We start from the raw sequence: 18,377 nt of genomic DNA on the forward strand, positions 1-18,377 counted from the left end.
TGGGGGGAGGAATAGTGCCCCATCATTGGTGTCAGTGGGGGGAGGAATAGTGCCCCATCATTGGTGTCAGTGGGGGGAGGAATAGTGCCCCATCATTGGTGTCAGTGGGGGGAGGAATAGTGCCCCATCATTGGTGTCAGTGGGGGGAGGAATAGTGCCCCATCATTGGTGTCAGTGGGGGGAGGAATAGTGCCCCATCATTGGTGTCAGTGGGGGGAGGAATAGTGCCCCATCATTGGTGTCAGTGGGGGGAGGAATAGTGCCCCATCATTGGTGTCAGTGGGGGGAGGAATAGTGCCCCATCATTGGTGTCAGTGGGGGGAGGAATAGTGCCCCATCATTAGTGTCAGTGGGGGGAGGAATGGTGCCCCATCATTAGGGTCAGTGGGGGGAGGAATGGTGCCCCATCATTAGTGTCAGTGGGGGGAGGAATAGTGCCCCACTGTTGGTGTCGGGGGGGGAGAGGAATAGTGCCCCACTGTTGGTGTCGGGGGGGGAGAGGAATAGTGCCCCACTGTTGGTGTCGGGGGGGGAGAGGAATAGTGCCCCACTGTTGGTGTCGGGGGGGGGAGAGGAATAGTGCCCCACTGTTGGTGTCGGGGGGGGGAGAGGAATAGTGTCCCAATGTTGGTGTCGGGGGGGGGGGGGGAGAGGAATAGTGCCCCACTGTTGGTGTCGGGGGGGGGGGGGGGGGGGAGAGGAATAGTGCCCCGCTGTTGGTGTCGGGGGGGAGGGAGAGGAATAGTGCCCCACTGTTGGTTTCGGGGGGGAGTAGCGCCCCGTCATTGGTGTCAGTGGGGGAAGCGGAGTGTCCCAACATTGGTGTCAGTGGGAGGAATAGTGTCCCATCATTGGTGTCAGTGGGAGGAATAGTACGTCATTGGTGTCAGTGGGGGGGGGGGATAGTGTCCCAACATTGGTGTCAGTAGGAGGAATAGTACTCCATCATTGGTGTCAGTGGGGGAAGGAATAGTGTTCCATCGTTGGTGTCAGTGGGGGGTGGAATAGTGCCCCATCGTTTGCGTCAGTGGGGGGGAGGAATAGTGCCCCATCGTTGGTGTCAGTGTGGGGGGAGGAATAGTGCCCCATCGTTGGGGTCAGTGGGGGGAGGAATAGTGCCCCATCATTGGTGTCAGTGGGAGGAATAATGCCCTATCACTAGTATCAGTGACACCAATGATGGGGCACTATTCCTCCCACTGACACTTAACTTGCTGACCACTGCTCCAGCATGTTGCTGCTGTAGCCAGCATACCTGGTTGCAGCAGCACCATCAGCACGGCACACTTACCTGTCAGCTGTCCTTCACTCCAGCCACTCCCTCACTCGATGTTCGCGGGGCCGCTCGGCTCCACCTCCTCGCAGGTGATTGGCCGCCTGTGTGCCTTTCCTGAGCTACAGTTCTGGCGCCCAATCACCGGTGAGGAGGCGGAGCCGAGCGGCAGGAGTGAGGGAGTGGCCAGAGTGAATTAAGGAGCAGCGCTTCCTGGACTGGATCGTCGTGGGACTGGGACCGGAGCCAGGTAAGGTATAGCAGCCCCCTGCCCACCCCTGTACTTAGTGTCCCTTCCTCGCAGAAAATACGCCCCTGCCGGCGGGCCGGATAAATGGCCTCGGCGGGCTGCCAGCCATAGTTTGAGGACCCCTGCTATAAAGGGATATGCTTTATTCATATTTCATGTCTGAGATTTACAACCACTTTAAACAAGATTTTTGACTTACCTGTAAAATTTGTTTCTTGGAGTACATGATAAAAAAGGAGAGAGGTAATCCTCAGACTATTGAGTTATGCTCCACCTCCAGGCAATTGGACAGCGGCAAATAGCAAAGCCTGATACCACCCAGCATTGCGTCAGTTTTGTCAGTCAAAAAATCCTGATTAAATCTAGTAAACTGCATGGGAAATGGTTCATCCAAATTGAAGGATAGTTTCCTTTATTGTACATCACTGGACATAGGGACATTAATTCCTAGACTATTGAGATGTTCAAGAGCAATCCCATGAGGGGAAAGAAGCAGACAACAATCAACAGTCCCAACAGGAAGAATCCTCCAAACAGAACAATAGGTATAAGGGAGCAGGCCTTTACATGGCCAGCTGCAGGCCTTTACATGGCCAGCTGTAGGACCTTCCGACAGAGGATGGCAGCCACTGAGGACTAAACATCCTCTTGTTAAAAAATAGCAAATGTATGCACAGAAAACCAGGTGTCAGCCTGACAGAACTGGGAATCCAAGTGTTAAAGTTGAAAAGCCCACAAAGCACCAACATTTCTGGTAGAATGGGCCTTCATGGCAAAAGGAGGAACCTTTGCAGGTTGTACACTTGAGTGATGGTTTGTTAAACCCACCTAGCAATTGTGGAACAAAATGCAACCTGTCCATTCCAACAGCCTTCCGACCACAGGGCAGCACAGACTACCATACAGCATAGAAACCCATAACACGCCAGTGTCCTCTGGTGCCAACCTGGGCCACAGGCAATAACTCCAAGGTGAGATGGGGAAACTTCCAACCACCCTGGAGTTCCCTCAGCAGCATGAAAGGCACAATAAGCACAAAGGAAGCTCACTACATGAGGAACAGCTTACAAATGCGCCGCAGAGCCAGAAGGCTCATTCTTCATCATGTTCACCATACCCCCGCAAGATCTTCAGTGACTTCCCTCTGCCTCAGCAGACCATGACCCTGGACCTGAACAGCACCCTGCCAGCTAACTCACATGATGCAACTGCCTGCCAAGGTGAGCACCACAACTGCATTTAATTGGAAATGTGTGAATCCTGGGTGAAAGTTGTGCGAATCTTGTGTTAAAACATTTATGAATAGATCTCCATGTGTTTATTTAGTCAGAAAATCAACAGGCAGAACTCTGAATTAAGTGTACTAAGGTTTTTGCAATGTATACTGTACAACTGAACAGGAAATGATAGTTTTTTTGTTTCTCTCAACAAAAGTAAAGAATCTAACGAAAGCTTTTGACATTCGTTATAGTCCATAAGAATGCCAGAATCTTTTAAGCTGGCTATAAACTAGAAAAAAAAAATCATACAAAACTTCTTAGTATGTCTGACAGCTTGACAAATGTCATTCAAAAGCAGTTTGAAATTTCGTTTGCTTTTAACATATGATTTTGTAAAGAATGAAACTGAACGAAAAGCACATTTAGTGATGTAAATTTGTAAATTTGTTCATTCAGGAAGAATTTTCTATCCTGCTCCTTCAAAGTTTTTAATCGCTACGGTCAAAAAGAAAACATCGATTTGACCCCACCAAGGTTTAGAAAATCGAATGTTCTTAACCCCTTCATGCCGACAACTCCCGGCCCTTTTAAGAGTTTCAGAAGCAGGGGAGACGGGGCGGGGTTTAGGGTCATGTGACGTGCCGTCACGGCGGTCACGTGATTGGGAAAGGTCCCGATCGAAAGAGGAGATCGGGACCTTTCCGTGAGTACCGGACATTTGTGCTGGGAGCGCACAGGGCGCACGCTCTCGGCACATATGTCCTTTTTTAATAGAACGCAAATGTGCGGCCGCTCGGCGTCTAGGCGCAGACGCCCGGGAGGCCGCACATTTGCGTTTGGCCGGTGTGAAGAGGTTAAAATTAAGAATTTCAAATCAAAATTTCGCTAGTGTATAGCCAGCTTTATGCTGGATTCACATCACTTGCATAGCTACATAGTCAGTCTGGCTGAAAAAAGACAAAAGTATCCAGTTCAACCATTAAAAAAAAAAAAAAAAAAGTTATAATCCTATACCCACAGTTGTTGATCACGAGGAAGGCAAAAAAACCCAGCAAAGCATGATCCAATATGCTCCTGCAGGGGAAAAAATTCCTTCCCGATCCCCCGAGAGGCAATCGGATATTCCCTGGATCAACTTTACCTATAAATGTTAGTATCCAGTTATATTCTGTGTATCTTAGAAAGAATCCAGGCCTTTTTTAAAGCAATCCACTGAGCTGGCCAGAACCAACTCTTGAGGGAGTCTATTCCACATTTTCACAGCTCTTACTGTGAAGAAACCTTTCCGTGTTTGGAGATTAAATCTCTTTTCCTCCAGCGTAAATAGTGCCCCCTTGTCCTCTGTGATGACCTCAGGGTTCACTATATGAACTACTGATGTATTTATACATGTTGATCATGCATTTGGCTATGGTTTTTTTGACATTAGATTAATGTGCTTTTTTTTTTGTCTCTGTTCGTTCACAGAAGGAGCCAAGATACTTTATTTTTCTTTCATTCTCATCTGCTTAAGCTCACTGATGTGTTGTACTGCGTGCAGCTAGTGCTGCAGGAAAGGGTATGATAAGTAGGCCGATACCTCAGTGATGCACACTGCAGTTGACAGAAGCAGTGGTGGGCAGGCTGCAGTCAAAGAGGGCAGGCCAGGTTCTGTATTAGACAGCCTAGCCAGCAGTCAATGACAGCATGTGCTGCTGTATTTGTAGAGGAAAAAAAAAAAAATACATTGATTAGTGGGGGTCCTCATCGACCCCTACTTACTGGTTTTAATGACGTTTTTTGCCCTACATATTCAGATGCCCACTGAAAGCTCCTCATATGCTCTGGCAGGCCAGTCTGCCCATGGGCTGGAGCTAGACTTGAAATAAAAGTCTGATTTGTATGCAGCAATTGTAATGTTTGTAATTACACACAAAGTTTGTTAACAATTGATACAGAATCAAGATACTAATTAAATGTGATATAAGTGATGATTACATCAGTTATCATTTTTACCAGTTTTTAGTGAATCATGCAATTGGTGCAAACTAAATAAAAACGGAAAACAGTATATACCAGGCAGGGAACTCAAAACTATGTGTTAGTAATTATAATATATAAAATGTACAATCACCAATATCCCTTTGAAAATGGATAGCATTTAAGTGATAAAAGACTGACTACTTACCAGCGTTGGTATTTGATCCTTGCAACAAAACTGTTAGAGTTTCCATCACCACCAGTGCCAACTGCCTTTGGTCCTCTGATGACTGTATTACAGTTGTACAACCTGTGGAAAACAGGTAAACTTTATACAAATAAAATGGAGCAAAATATAAAATATACAGAAAATCAATTTATACTATCCTGACAATATTCAGTACTTTATGTTAAAAATTTTTCATTATTTAGAAGGTAGACTTCAGTCTAACACCCCGGTCACATCAAGGCAGACTCTTAAATCGTGCAGGTGAGATGCCGATTTCAGGTGCAATTTGCAAGACATCTGACACAGATGTCTATGCAAATCACACCAAAAGTAGTACATGTACTACTTTAGAAATTGGTGTGGCTCCGACCAAGTTGCAATCGCACTGATTTGACCACTCTAGTTGCGGACAATAGGTTGTGACTTGGCATATGATTTGTATTGTAAAATCTTGAATGAGAACCTTCTTCCCTCAGCCAGAACACTGAAGATGGGTCTTCTAGCATGACAATGACCAAAAACATACCGCCAAGGCAACAAAGGAGTGGCTCAAGAAGAAGCACATTAAGGTCATGGAGTGGCCTAGCCAGTCTCAAGACTTTAATCCTATAGAAAATTTATGAAGGGAGCTGAAACTTTGAGTTGCCAAGCAACAGCCAAGAAACCTTAAGGATTTAGAGAAGATCTGTAAAGAAGAGTGGACCAAAATCCCTCCTGAGATGTATGCAAACCTGGTAACCAACTACAAGAAACATCTTACCTCTGTGCTTGCCAACAATGGTTTCTCCACCAAGTACTAAGTCATGTTTTGCTTGGGGATCAAATAACGGGATTTTGTGTTACTCACTGTAAAATTCCTTTCTCTGAGTTAATTGACGGGCACAGCTGATTCTTCTGTATCCATAACCAAACAAGGTTTTATAGCCCCACTTACAGGAGTAGGACACTGGGCAGAAAAAAAAAAAAAAAAACCTCGGCACCTCCTATGAGCAGTCCTCTCTGGGCATAAAACCCCCTCTCTGCTATAGGCTTCCACTCAGTCACAAGCATGGTCAACAGAGAAAACTCCATAGAGTGTTGGGTTCTGTGCCAGACAATGAACTCAGAGAAAGGGATGTTGTGGTGAGTAACGAAAAATCCTGTTTTCTCTTACGTTCATTAACGGACACAGCTGATTCTACTCTATCCATAACCAAACAGGGATATTCCCACGCAGTGCCACAATGAGGGGTGGGCAAACCAAAATGCCAAAAGCACCCAAGGGATGGCCAACAGTCCTAAAAACAGATGTCCACAAAACCTTGCAGCCAAAACTAGCATCAGTAGATGCCAACACTTCAACGCTAGAGAACTTGGTAAACAGAAACACAGCCAACCAGGTAGTCGCTAAGCAATTTTAAGAAACAGCTGTCTGATGTCAGAACACCCAGAAGGCACAAACAGCCAAGGGGAATGAGCCGTCCAAAGGAAGGGAAGTTCCAGCCCCTTAATGGCATACGTTGACATAATCGTCAACTCCGAGACCAACCAGGCCAAGGTGACAGCAACTAGGAAAGCAACTTCCTGTGAAAGCGGAAGAAAAGGAATATCCCAAATGCTCTCAAAAGGCAGCTACTGAGAGCTGACAGCACAAATTGCAATTCCCACAGAAGCGAGTGCACAGGGTACCACAGGGAAGTGCGCCAGGTCTCGGGAGGACCCTGGCCCGTCATATATCCGCCCCAGCCTCAGGAAAACGCAAGCGGAATGACCTATGCAGGTGCTCACAGTTAAGATGGTGGATCACTGCTTGGCTAGGTCGCAAATTCCTGGCCTAAAGCAGCAGGCTGCCCAACCGCATGGTGCGAGCACCTTGGGGGGGGGGGGGGGGGGTGTTCAGTAACATCATCCAGGCTGGGCAGGGAGGCAGGATTGCCCCCTTCTCTGCCCACGTGACCGTCATGAAAAGGGCAATTTAAACATGTGCTGGCGCCGTTGTTGCACAACCGAATACGTAGGGACCAACCACCCCAGGGAATACCCACGCCCACACAGCATCCCGCTGGGGGAGGTATCTACGTACCAATCCATGCAGAGCGTGCGGGTAAGACTACCATGATAGATTCTCCTTTCCACCGAGGTAGGGGAGGGGGGTTGTCAGCCTGGGTACCACTGCTGCGAAACAGACTATAGGCACCCGGTCATGTGTGTCCCTGCGAGATGTTTAACTCGCTAGCCGCCCCAGTCCAGGATGTGGCTTTGTCACGGCCAACCGAGCTGGTGGTCTGTGCATGCTTGCTGGCCAGATTGGGATGACCACTGGATCTAGATTATCCAGCCCGTCGCCCAGCCCAACTGTTGATAGAAAATCTCTGCAGGAAAATACACCAGGGAAAAATAAAAAGACAAAAGCCATGGGTCCACAAGTCCCAGCAAAAAAATCACGTCCATACTCTTGAAGACACTAGGCAGAATGACTGGAAGCCTATAGCAGAGAGGGGGGTTTATGCCCAGAGAAGGTACCAAGTTCTTTTTTTCTGCCTAGTGTCCTACTCCTGTAGGTGGGGCTATAAAACCATGTTTGGTTATGGATATAGAAGAATCAGCTGTGTCTGTCAATGAACGTAAAAGATACTTATTTTACTCACTGAACTGAAACTCAATTTATAACATTTGTATCATGTTTTTTTCTGGATTTTTGGTTGTTTTTCTGCCTCTATCATTTAAAATACACCTATGATAAAAATTATAGACCATTTGTTTCTTTGTAAGAGGACAAACTTAAATCTGCATGGGATCAAATAATTATTTTCCCCACTATAGTTGATAAAAGAGCAGAAGAGAGGAAAAACTGGGGTGGATAAAACGGTTTTATTAAACTCCTGGCTCCTGGCAGAAAATTAAAATCATTCCTACAGAGAACTTCCTGTTAGGGGATGATTTTATTACTTCTCTTAGATGGTAACACCACCTCATCACATCCCTCCAGTACTGAACAAGAGACCAGGCAAGATGAAATATGGATAAAATACAAAAATGGTTAATGCGATAACATTTGTGCCAATGTTTAAAATCAGACAGCGCACATATACTCCACTGGACACCCCTGCTGCTCAGAGTTGAGTTTAAAAATCCACATGTAATCAGCAGTGTTTACGCCACTGATTACACATTGATGTAATTTACATCTCAGCCCTGAATGAGTCATTCATTCAACCATTCATAAAATTTTTAATGTTTGATTTATGTAGCTTTATGCTGACTAGTGTACAATAGGTCCTAAAACTGAAGGTTTCAGCCATAGCAATGTAGAGAGCACCAAGTCCCTCTGCATAGTTTACATCATTAAATACAATTTTCAGGCCACACCAAGCTACCAATTGTGTTTAAAAATCCTGCAAACTCTGTGATCACAAGACATGGGCCTGTGCAAAGGTCATGCACACTGAAGTATTTACAGATTAGAACGAGCAGTAAAAGCACTTTGAAAACTTCTCAACAGTACTTATAGATACATAGAGAGTTTATTTTAAAGTTCACAATCATGGCAGTGGGGGTTTTCGACGAGAACAGGATCTTGGCAAGCAGCCAGCCCTTGATGTCTGCAGGCACAGACAAGCTCTAGAGTAGAATACTAACCAAAAGGGTTGAGTATCTGGATGCTCACCCCTATATGAATACATGTACCCAAAGAACCCGCAGTGGGACTTTAGTGCAGCAATAGGATCATACATATATTGAAAGAGACATTTGGTTAAAAAAGATTTTTATCAACTTTATTACATAAGAGGATAACTTCCAAGGTGAGAGGCTGGACACCATGTTCTGGCGGGATGCATCATCCAAGAGGGCAAGAGTGGTCAGATGTAAGTCACCAAACAACAAGGACTGACAGAGGGGCACCAGAACATCCTCCCAATGGGACGTGTCTTGAGCAGGCCAATGTATGGAACAAATAGAATTTCACTCGGTAATGGATGTAAAAACTCAAGTAAATAAGAGTGGTAAATATGAGATATTTCTCCAAGGGATTATTATTATTATACAGTATTTATATAGCGCTAAAAGGTTTACTCAGCACTGTACATTATAGTGGGGGACAGAACATGAGACAATACAGTAACAAAACAAAACACGAGGGGGTCAAGGGCTCTGCTCTTTCGAGCTTACAATCTAGGATGGAAGTATGTCAAATCCCATGGAACAAAGACCAAAGTGGCACGTAAGACAAATCATCAGAGTGAAGCACAGACAGCCTGTGAGTAGGAAGACCAAGACGTACGTGCCACTTTGGTCTTTGTTTCATGGAATTTGACATGATTCCATTCCTTGGAGAAATGAATATCTCAAATTTACCACTCTATTTTCTTGAGTTGTTACATCAATTACCCAGTGAAATTCTATTTGTTCCATATATTGGCCTGCTCGGAACATGGTGTCCAGCCTCTCATCTTGGAAGTCATCCTCTCTTTTGCTTTTAAAGTCCTTTGTCGCTCATGCTCCTTGAGGAAGATATAGAATGTGTAATGATCGAAATGGATCAATGTTTTTTTTCCTCTCTTTTCTGTGTGGTTTCATATTCTTGTATTAAGAGTTCTCTTGTAAGAATACTATCAGAGCAATATTCTTTTTAGAAATCATGTATTTAATATTACAATGGAAATGTGTATGTAATAAGGTTGCTAAAAAACTTTAACCAAAATTACTCTTTCAATATATGTATGATCCTATTGCTGCCTTAAAGTCATAAAAGGGCGTTCTTTGGGTACATAAAGTAAAATCCTGGCATTTTCCTATGCCTAAGAGGATGCAGGTGATGCATACAGCTGGCCAAGGATGTGCATTGCTGTACAAGCTTGTACTCGTGTACCTTGTGATGCTATTTTATAGGAGTTTACCCAATAAAGTGCATATGGCATATTTTCCTGAACTTGTTTTGAAAATACATTACATGCACATGCGCAGGTAAATGCTGGAGCTAAAGAACATCAACATTTACAAGAGTACAAGCATTCACAGCCATATATGGCCCACCTTTACATGGCACCTGGAGTTCCCTAGATGTGGTTCAATGGCGAGTTTTATTCTAAAGCTCTATTGCGCCTGCAAACATCTGTGTGCATGAGCCCTTTGACCAGAATTTAGAGTTTTTGCTGGGACCGTTGAAAATGAATAACTTCATGTGTAAAACTGCTATAGAGGTTAGGGTGGCCTGTATTAAAGCTCCTATACTGTTCTTTAAGAATATGTAGCTCAAAGTGGTTGTAAACTTCAGACAAGGAATATGAACAAAGCATATACCTATATAGTGTGTACTTGTCTCAATTAGGAGCACTAAGTGTCCTTTCTCTCTGCTGCCTCAGTCCTCTATTTGAATGAGTCATTTCTGACAAGTTTTCCTGAAACAGAGTTAAAAAGGTGACAGGGAGGCACCTCCAGCAAATTGACAGCTTCAGTTCTGTTCCAGGAGGTGTGTGGAGGGGGTTGTTTCTCTTCCCTCCTCTCTGGGATCTGCAATGTATAATTTCAGCTCTCTGCCCCCTTTTTCTGAACTCTCAAACAAGCTAAATTCTGGACTTTGAACAGTTGTAGAGAAAAGAAGACTGCAGATAGACAAGTACAACTTATGTAGGAGTAGTTGCTCCATCTCTGTGTATCACCTGGGGCTAGTCACTTCACTGGGTATACAGTGGGGCAAAAAAGTATTTAGTCAGTCACCAATTGTGCAAGTTCTCCCACTTAAAAAGATGAGAGAGGCCTGTAATTGGCATCATAGGTAGACCTCAACTACGAGAGACAAAATGAGAAAACAAATCCAGACAATCACATTGGCTGATTTGGAAAGAATTTATTTGCAAATTATGGTGGAAAATAAGTATTTGGTCACCTACAAACAAGCAAGATTTCTGGCTCTCACAGACCTGTACCTTCTTCTTTAAGAGGCTCCTCTGTCCTGCACTCATTACCTGTATCAATGGCACCTGTTTGAACTTGTTATCAGTATAAAAGACACCTGTCCACAACCTACAACAGTGACACTCCAAACTCCACTATGGTGAAGACCAAAGATCTGTCGAAGGACAGCAGAAACAAAATTGTAGACCTGCACCAGGCTGGGAAGACTGAATCTGCAATAGGCAAGCAGCTTGGTGTGAACAAATCAACTGTGGGAGCAATAATTAGAAAATGGAAGACATACAAGACCACTGATAATCTCCCTCGATCTGGGGCTCCACGCAAGATCTCACCTCGTGGGGTCAAAATGATCACAAGAACGGTGAGCAAAAATCCCAGGACCACACGGGGGGACCTAGTGAATGACCTGCAGAGAGCTGGGACCAACGTAACAAAGGCTACCATCAGTAACTCACTACGCCACCAGGGGCTCAGATCCTGCAGTGCCAGATGTGTCCCCCTGCTTAAGCCAGTACACGTCCGGGCCCGTCTGAAGTTTGCTAGAGAGCATTTGGATGATCCAGAAGAGGACTGGGAGAATGTCATATGGTCAGATGAAACCAAAATAGAACTGTTGGTAGAAACACAATTCATCGTGTTTGGAGGAGAGAGAATGCTGAGTTGCATCCAAAGAACACCATACCTACTGTGAAGCATGGGGGTGGCAACATCATGCTTTGGGGCTGTTTCTCCACAAAGGGACCAGGACGACTGATCCATGTACAGGACAGAATGAATGGGGCCATGTATCGTGAGATTTTGAATGCAAACCTCCTTCCATCAGCAAGGGCATTGAAGATGAAACGTGGCTGGGTCTTTCAACATGACGATGATCCCAAACATACCGCCCGGGCAACGAAGGAGTGGCTTCGTAAGAAGCATTTCAAGGTCCTGGAGTGGCCTAGCCAGTCTCCAGATCTCAACCCCATAGAAAACCTTTGGAGGGAGTTGAAAGTCCGTGTTGCCCAGCGAAAGCCCCAAAACATCACTGCTCTAGAGGAGATCTGCATGGAGGAATGGGCCAACATACCAGCAACAGTGTGTGCCAACCTTGTGAAGACTTCCAGGAAACGTCTGACCTCTGTCATTGCCAACAAAGGATATATAACAAAGTATTGAGATGAACTTTTCATATTGACCAAATACTTATTTTCCACCATAATTTGCAAATAAATTCTTTCCAAATCAGCCAATGTGATTGTCTGGATTTTTTTTCTCATTTTGCCTCTCATAGTTGAGGTCTACCTATGATGCCAATTACAGGCCTCTCTCATCTTTTTCAGTGGGAGAACTTGCACAATTGGTGGCTGACTAAATACTTTTTTGCCCCACTGTATGTAAAGGTTTATAAAAACTTTAATATTGATAAATCAATTAGGATGCAGCGCCGTCACTCCTAAAACTGTGAAAAAATAGAGTGGTGAGTATATGAATCCCACTTTAAAAAAAAAAAAAAAAAAAAACATTTTGATCTCTCAGAATGAAACCAAATGGATACATGAAATGGAGTCTCTAGCACCAGGAGGCCTTAATATAGATATAGAAATCAATTGTTTTATTTCTAATTATAAACCAATATAGATTTTATTTCAAGGTTTTGTCTGTATACCTGATCAAATAAGTGTATTTTTATGCATTATGACATGGCATTTTACAATATAATCATCATCTATTTGGTACATAGGATAGAAATTGAGGAGGATATATCTCACACTGTGTTTAAGTAACATCAATCCCGTTTTGAGGAGCTTTGATATACAGTTAGCAGTTTTGCCTTCAGCAAGTGAAATGCACGCTCAGTTGGGTTGAGATCAGGTGATTTACTCGGCCATTGCAGAATATTCCACTTCTTTTCCTTCAAAAGCTTCTGGGTTGCTTTTGCAGTGCGTTTTGGATCATTGTTCATCTGTACTGTGAAACGCCGTCCAATCAACTTTGCCTCATTTTTCTGAATCTGGACTGACAGTATCTCTCTAAACACTGCATAATTAATCCAGCTGCTTCTGTCACATCAATAAACACCAATGACCCAGTGTCACTGGAAGCCATGCATGCCCATGCCATCACACTGTCTTCACCATGTTGTACAGATGACGTTGTGTGATTTGGATCATGAGCTGTTTCAAGCCTTCTCCATACTTTTTTCTTCCCGTGATTCTGGTACAGGTTAATCTTAGTTTCATCCGTCCAAAGAATGCTTTTCCAGAACTGGTCTGGCTTTTTTAGATGTTTTTTGGCAAAGTCTAATCTGGCTTTTCTATTCTTCAGGCTTATGAATGGTTTGCACCTTGTGGTGAAAGTCTTCTCTTGATTGTAGACTTTGACAATGATATGCCCACCTCCTGGAGAGTGTCCTTCCCTTGTCTGGATGTTGTGAATGGGTTTTTCTTTACCATAGAGAGGATCCTGCGATCATCCACCAGTGTTGTCTTCTGTGGTCGTACATGCCTTTTTATGTTGCTGAGCTCATCAGTGCATTCTCCTTTCCTCTGAATGTTCCAAACTGTTGATTTGGCTACTCCTAATGTTGCTGCTATCTCTCTGAAGGATTGGTTTCATTTCTGAAGCCTTACAATGGCCTGTTTCACTTGCTTGGACAGCTCCTTTGAACGCATGATGTAGGTTCACAGCAATGGATTCCAAATGCAAACACCACACTTAGAATCAACTCCAGACCTTTTACCTGCTTAATTGATGAAGAAATAATGAAGGGGTAGCCCACATCTGGCCATAAAACAGCTTTTGATTCAATTGTCGAATTACTTTTGGTCCCTTGAAAAAGGGGGGCGATGGCTACTTTTAAGAGCTGTAATTCCTAAACCCTACCTCCAATGTGGATGTTCATGCCCTCAAATTAAACCTGAGAGTGTGCACTTTCAGCCCATCTCCATTATAGGACTATAGCTTGAATATGTTTTGGTAAATACCTGAAAAAAAAACTAAAATTGTGCCTGTGTCCAAATATATATGGACTTCACTGTATAGAAGATAGATTTGGTATCAGTCCACACTACAGGGCTATAGTACTATGGCCCTTTACTTAAATAACTAATAGGTCAAGGAATTATTAATTTAAACCAATCCCTTTTTAAATTTTTTTCCAGCATAACGTTATTATGTAGATGTGGCAAATAGGAGATTAATCATGCCAATATTATATTGTAAAGAGCACGGATCAGGATTCCAGTAATATGGCTCACTACCTGAATATAGGATCATATTTTAGCAAATTCTTTGAACATTTGCTTTCTTCCCATATGATTTCATATATATGGAAAACAGGAGGACACTGTGTTTACATCATACTACAGTTTTGTTAATTAAGATACACTGATCAGGACTAACATGGCCTGCTGATCCAAACAGTGAACATAGGAGCTTCTAAAGTTCGGATCACTACATTATGGCGCCTGCCAGGAAATGCTAAGCACTGCTAGGTTACCAGATGGTATATATAGAATCAAGTGGGGCAATATGGCACCGCTCCTGATGATGTCACTATGACAAAATGCGTTGGGATAATTGCATCACTGCTGGTTCGTATGAGGGTGAATGTGCAGCACAATGGCATTTCAGGATACATTGTTTTAAAGTGCCATCTACATGGAAATGATGTAAGTGCAATTTTATGTGATTTTACCCAAATAAAATAGTATAACGTTATGCTAGTTTCCCTTTGATTATTCCTACTGCATATCTCTGTGATGGAGGAGGACAAGTGATCATCTGTATATTGGAAGGTCTCCTTCTGTCGGGAGGATCCTAATAGAGTTGATAATCATCTTAGCGGCTCACAGGAGGCTAATCCATTGCAGGGGCTTGAGGAAGGAAAACACCCAGAAGCGCTTTTTGAGTGCATAGGGGGTCAATACACTGTGGTGAGTGAAGTTCTGGAGGGGGAGCAGGAGAGTTAGCACGAATCACAAATTACCTGCTACGGTCACCAGCTATATCACCAAGTCACCATTGTATTTAAGATATGGAAGGTGTTTTGTAGTACCGGGACTTTATAAAAATGAACAGAAACATTTATTGGATGGCTATATATTGACCTTTTCAGCACAAAAGTGTGTTGCAACAGGGGAAGGCGTTTTGTAGTCCCTTCAATATTTACATTTTTGTTTTATAGGCATTTTCATTATATGATTTATGTTTTTTTCACAGAGTATTATATTTATCAAAGAGTATTGTACTGGTATTCTCATTGAAGAGGGAGGTGCATTGTAACACAATACATCATAAAGTATTGTTTAGGTATCCCCATTGAGGAGAGAGGTGCATTGTAGCCCGGAACACATATTGTTATTTATGTTCATTTTTAGAGCTGTGACTACACATTTATTCATCGAGGAGGGCGGTGTATTGTAGCACGATACACTTATTTAAGTATGCATATTTTAAAGTGGGATTCATATACCTCACTTATCACTCTAACAATTTTTTCACAGTTTTAGGAGTGGCAGCGCAGCATCCTAATTGATTTATTACCACACTCACTTGTGTTAGTTGCTAGCAAAAGCCTACAGACCCCAATCTCCCCCTTGCGCAGGGTTTCTCAAATATTAAACTTTAATGTTGATGTCTTGTCACAGGTACACTTTAAAAAGGTATAACAAAATATCAAACAAAATAAAAAACAAAAAACAAAAGAAAACAATTGGGCAAAGTCCTACCTTGATCGATGTAGGCTTGGGCTGGGTCTTTCAGTACAGCAGCATATTTGTGTAAAAGGTTGACCATTACCTCCAGAAGTCCCACTTCTTTGAAAACATCTTTAAAGATGTGATGGTGTCTTATAAACTTAAGAAGTGTCTTAGTAGCTATGATACTGCAGGAGAACGAAGTGTTGGACTTTAAAAGAATGCTGACACTGATCAATTCTTTGCAAGGAATATAGTTCAAGCTGAATACCAAAAATTCGAGCATCTCAAAGTATTTCACCTGCACATCAGGCAACTTGGTAATCTTCTCTGCAAATTGGGAAAGTGTATGCTGAGGCTCCAGGATAAAGTAATTGGCATTGTCTGACATATAAATATTGGTGATGGCATCCAGTATAATCTGTGCAAGGTAGCAGGTCTTTGCTTTAAGAAATGCATTTTGTAGAACTGAGAAGGCTTGGATATTCCTCACACTCAAACCTGCAACCAAACAAACAAGTAACCTCAAAACCTTGATAAGAAAAATTCTAGTTTGGAAACATTTAAGACTGAACTGCTTCATACTAAGATGAACATTTGGTATATGCAGGCCACAAAAAAAATTCATTATGTCTTTTATTGTTGCTACCTGGTCCCTTATTTTTGTTACTTCAATACATACACAATTCTAACCTGCTACTCATCTGCCAGATGGATATTGAAGTCAACCAACTTTTTTACTGAGCCCTCATGCACATCTAAGCCCTCATGCACACTTGACCTTTTTACAGCTGTTTTTGGCTTTTGCCGTTTTTTCTACAGCCAGTAAACCCCCTAGCATGTTATCCTGTGTCCAAGTACACACAGACTGTAATCAACATTTTTTGGCTGCAAAAAAACATCAGGACTAGTGGGATTCTAGAGGAGTTTTTTAGCTGTAAAAACACTAACGCTGAAAAACGAAAAAAGAAAAAAAAAGGTGGCAAAACGCTGCAAACCGGTGTTTTTGGACGGGTTTTAAAAAAAAAAAAAAAAACAAGAAAAAAAAAACGCTAAAAACCCAAAAGGCGGATAAAACGCCGCTAAACGTGAATGCAAAAAAAAGCTGAAAAACTCAGGTTTTTAACGTGAATTTACACAGCTAACGTTACCAGCATTATCAAAACATCAAGTGTGCATGAGGACTAAAGCTGACCACAGATGTAGTGGAGCAATACTCCTCGCTGGGACATTGTATTCTGACAGCTGGACCCAGCACTGATTAGCAGCTGCATCCCCTGATTGACAAACGTTTTCCAACTTGTCCTAGGTGATGAGGATGCTCATCCCATCCCCTCCTCACCTGCAACTTCCTGGGGCACACCACACGTCCGAGGAGACTGCAGGACCAGTCCCTCTGGGCCACGTGATCTTGTGCATGTGCAGTAGGGAGCTGGCTGCGATTCATAAGGAAGTCACAACTGACTACCCAAGTCAAGATGACAGCATTAGGGACCAACAGCAGTGAGAAGAATCTGCTGCTGGAAGAAAGCGTTGGAGTCCATGGACTGGTAAGTGCCTGATTTTTAAAAGTCAGCAGCTACAGTATTTAATAGCTGCTGACTTTAAATTAAAAAAAAAAAAAAAAAAAAACACAAAACATTTTAAAGTTCCTCTTTAAACAAAAAGTCTAAAATGTAGAAAATAGCAGAAACTGGATGACTATCAATGAAGAAAAAAACCCACCAAAGTGAGATGTAAGGGAAATTAGTATGAACATTACACTATGCAGTACAGCTTTTGCCTCTTCATAAACACATCTCTAATTGTACTTTTATCCATTATCAACTTGGCACCAGGTTTCCACGTAGCTCAAAGTTATTTCCGTAGTACAAAATGCAAGGCTTTTATAATTTGGATAAAATGTAAATGTACCTCGAATGGAAAGCAACTTACCTTTTCCGGCAGGCTGCGGGACAGTAAAGCCTGGCAATAAAAAAGGTGCCCCTGTAGTTAAACCAGCTGGTTTCAGTTCATTGACACCATATGTTGTTAAAGAAGTAATTAGGTTAACCAAGTCTTTCAACGCATCTTTGGATTCGTTCTCTTTAGCTTGCTCTAGCCTACAGGGAAGACAACATTACATTTTTCCTTAGTGCTGTATGCATCCAATTCTAGCTAAATATAGATCATAATATTACTGATCAGCAATGAAAGACATATGGCGCCTGGGGAAAATATACATACACGTTTATAGTCATACTTTTCAGTCTACACAAACATGTTCAAATGTCTGTGCTTCCGACATTTAAACAGTAACTTTATAAAACAATTTGATTGAAAAAATAGTACGCAAGGTTAGCGATCTCTCAAAATAATATTTGAGACTATAGCATACTTTAAATACAGCATTTAATTTGCTCAACATTTGTAGTTTTAAATGTTCACTGACTGTGAGGTATGGGTTTTGATTCTCAAGGCCAAGTACTTTGCTCCCACCACTACATGCTCTATAAATGCAAAATGCAGCAAACATTAAAAATACAAACCTACAGTGAAAAAAAGCCAATGTGTACAAGACCTATAGCAAAGTTAAAGTTATATTAATTAATTTTCTTTTAAATAACAAACAAGTCATACTTACATGCTCTGTGCATTGGTCCCTTCCTCCTACCTAGTGCCCCCAGAGCAAGCAGCGTGCTATGGGGGCACCTAAGTAGGCTTGCTCCCGAGCCTCTGCTCTGCGTGTGGATGCAAACAAAAACTCGGCTCGGCCCCACCCCCTCTCTCTCATTGGCTTTCTGGCTATAACTGACAGCAGCCAGAGCCAATTGCTCTGGCTGCTGTCTCAACCAATGAGGAGGGAGGATCCCCGGAGAGCCAAGGCTCTTGT

General features: G+C 42.8%; 1 protein-coding gene across 6 annotated transcripts in view; it reads right to left on the bottom strand.

Annotated features, from left to right (window-relative positions):
- The window catches only part of WDFY3 (WD repeat and FYVE domain containing 3), a 363,148-nt gene that overhangs the window by 199,691 nt on the left and 145,080 nt on the right, over nucleotides 1–18,377 (bottom strand). For all 6 annotated transcript variants that reach the window (XM_089670537.1, XM_089670536.1, XM_089670541.1 and 3 more), the window contains 3 exons: nucleotides 17,441–17,607; nucleotides 15,539–16,006; nucleotides 4,911–5,012 (listed from right to left, as the gene is read on the bottom strand). In XM_089670537.1, the coding sequence (XP_089526663.1) occupies nucleotides 4,911–5,012; nucleotides 15,539–16,006; nucleotides 17,441–17,607 (737 nt within the window). The remainder of the gene's footprint in view (nucleotides 1–4,910; nucleotides 5,013–15,538; nucleotides 16,007–17,440; nucleotides 17,608–18,377) is intronic.

The sequence above is a fragment of the Staurois parvus genome, unplaced genomic scaffold (assembly GCF_062004578.1).
Source record: "Staurois parvus isolate SC_StPar_1 unplaced genomic scaffold, SC_StPar_1.0 ptg000091l, whole genome shotgun sequence".
Taxonomy (NCBI): domain Eukaryota; kingdom Metazoa; phylum Chordata; class Amphibia; order Anura; family Ranidae; genus Staurois; species Staurois parvus.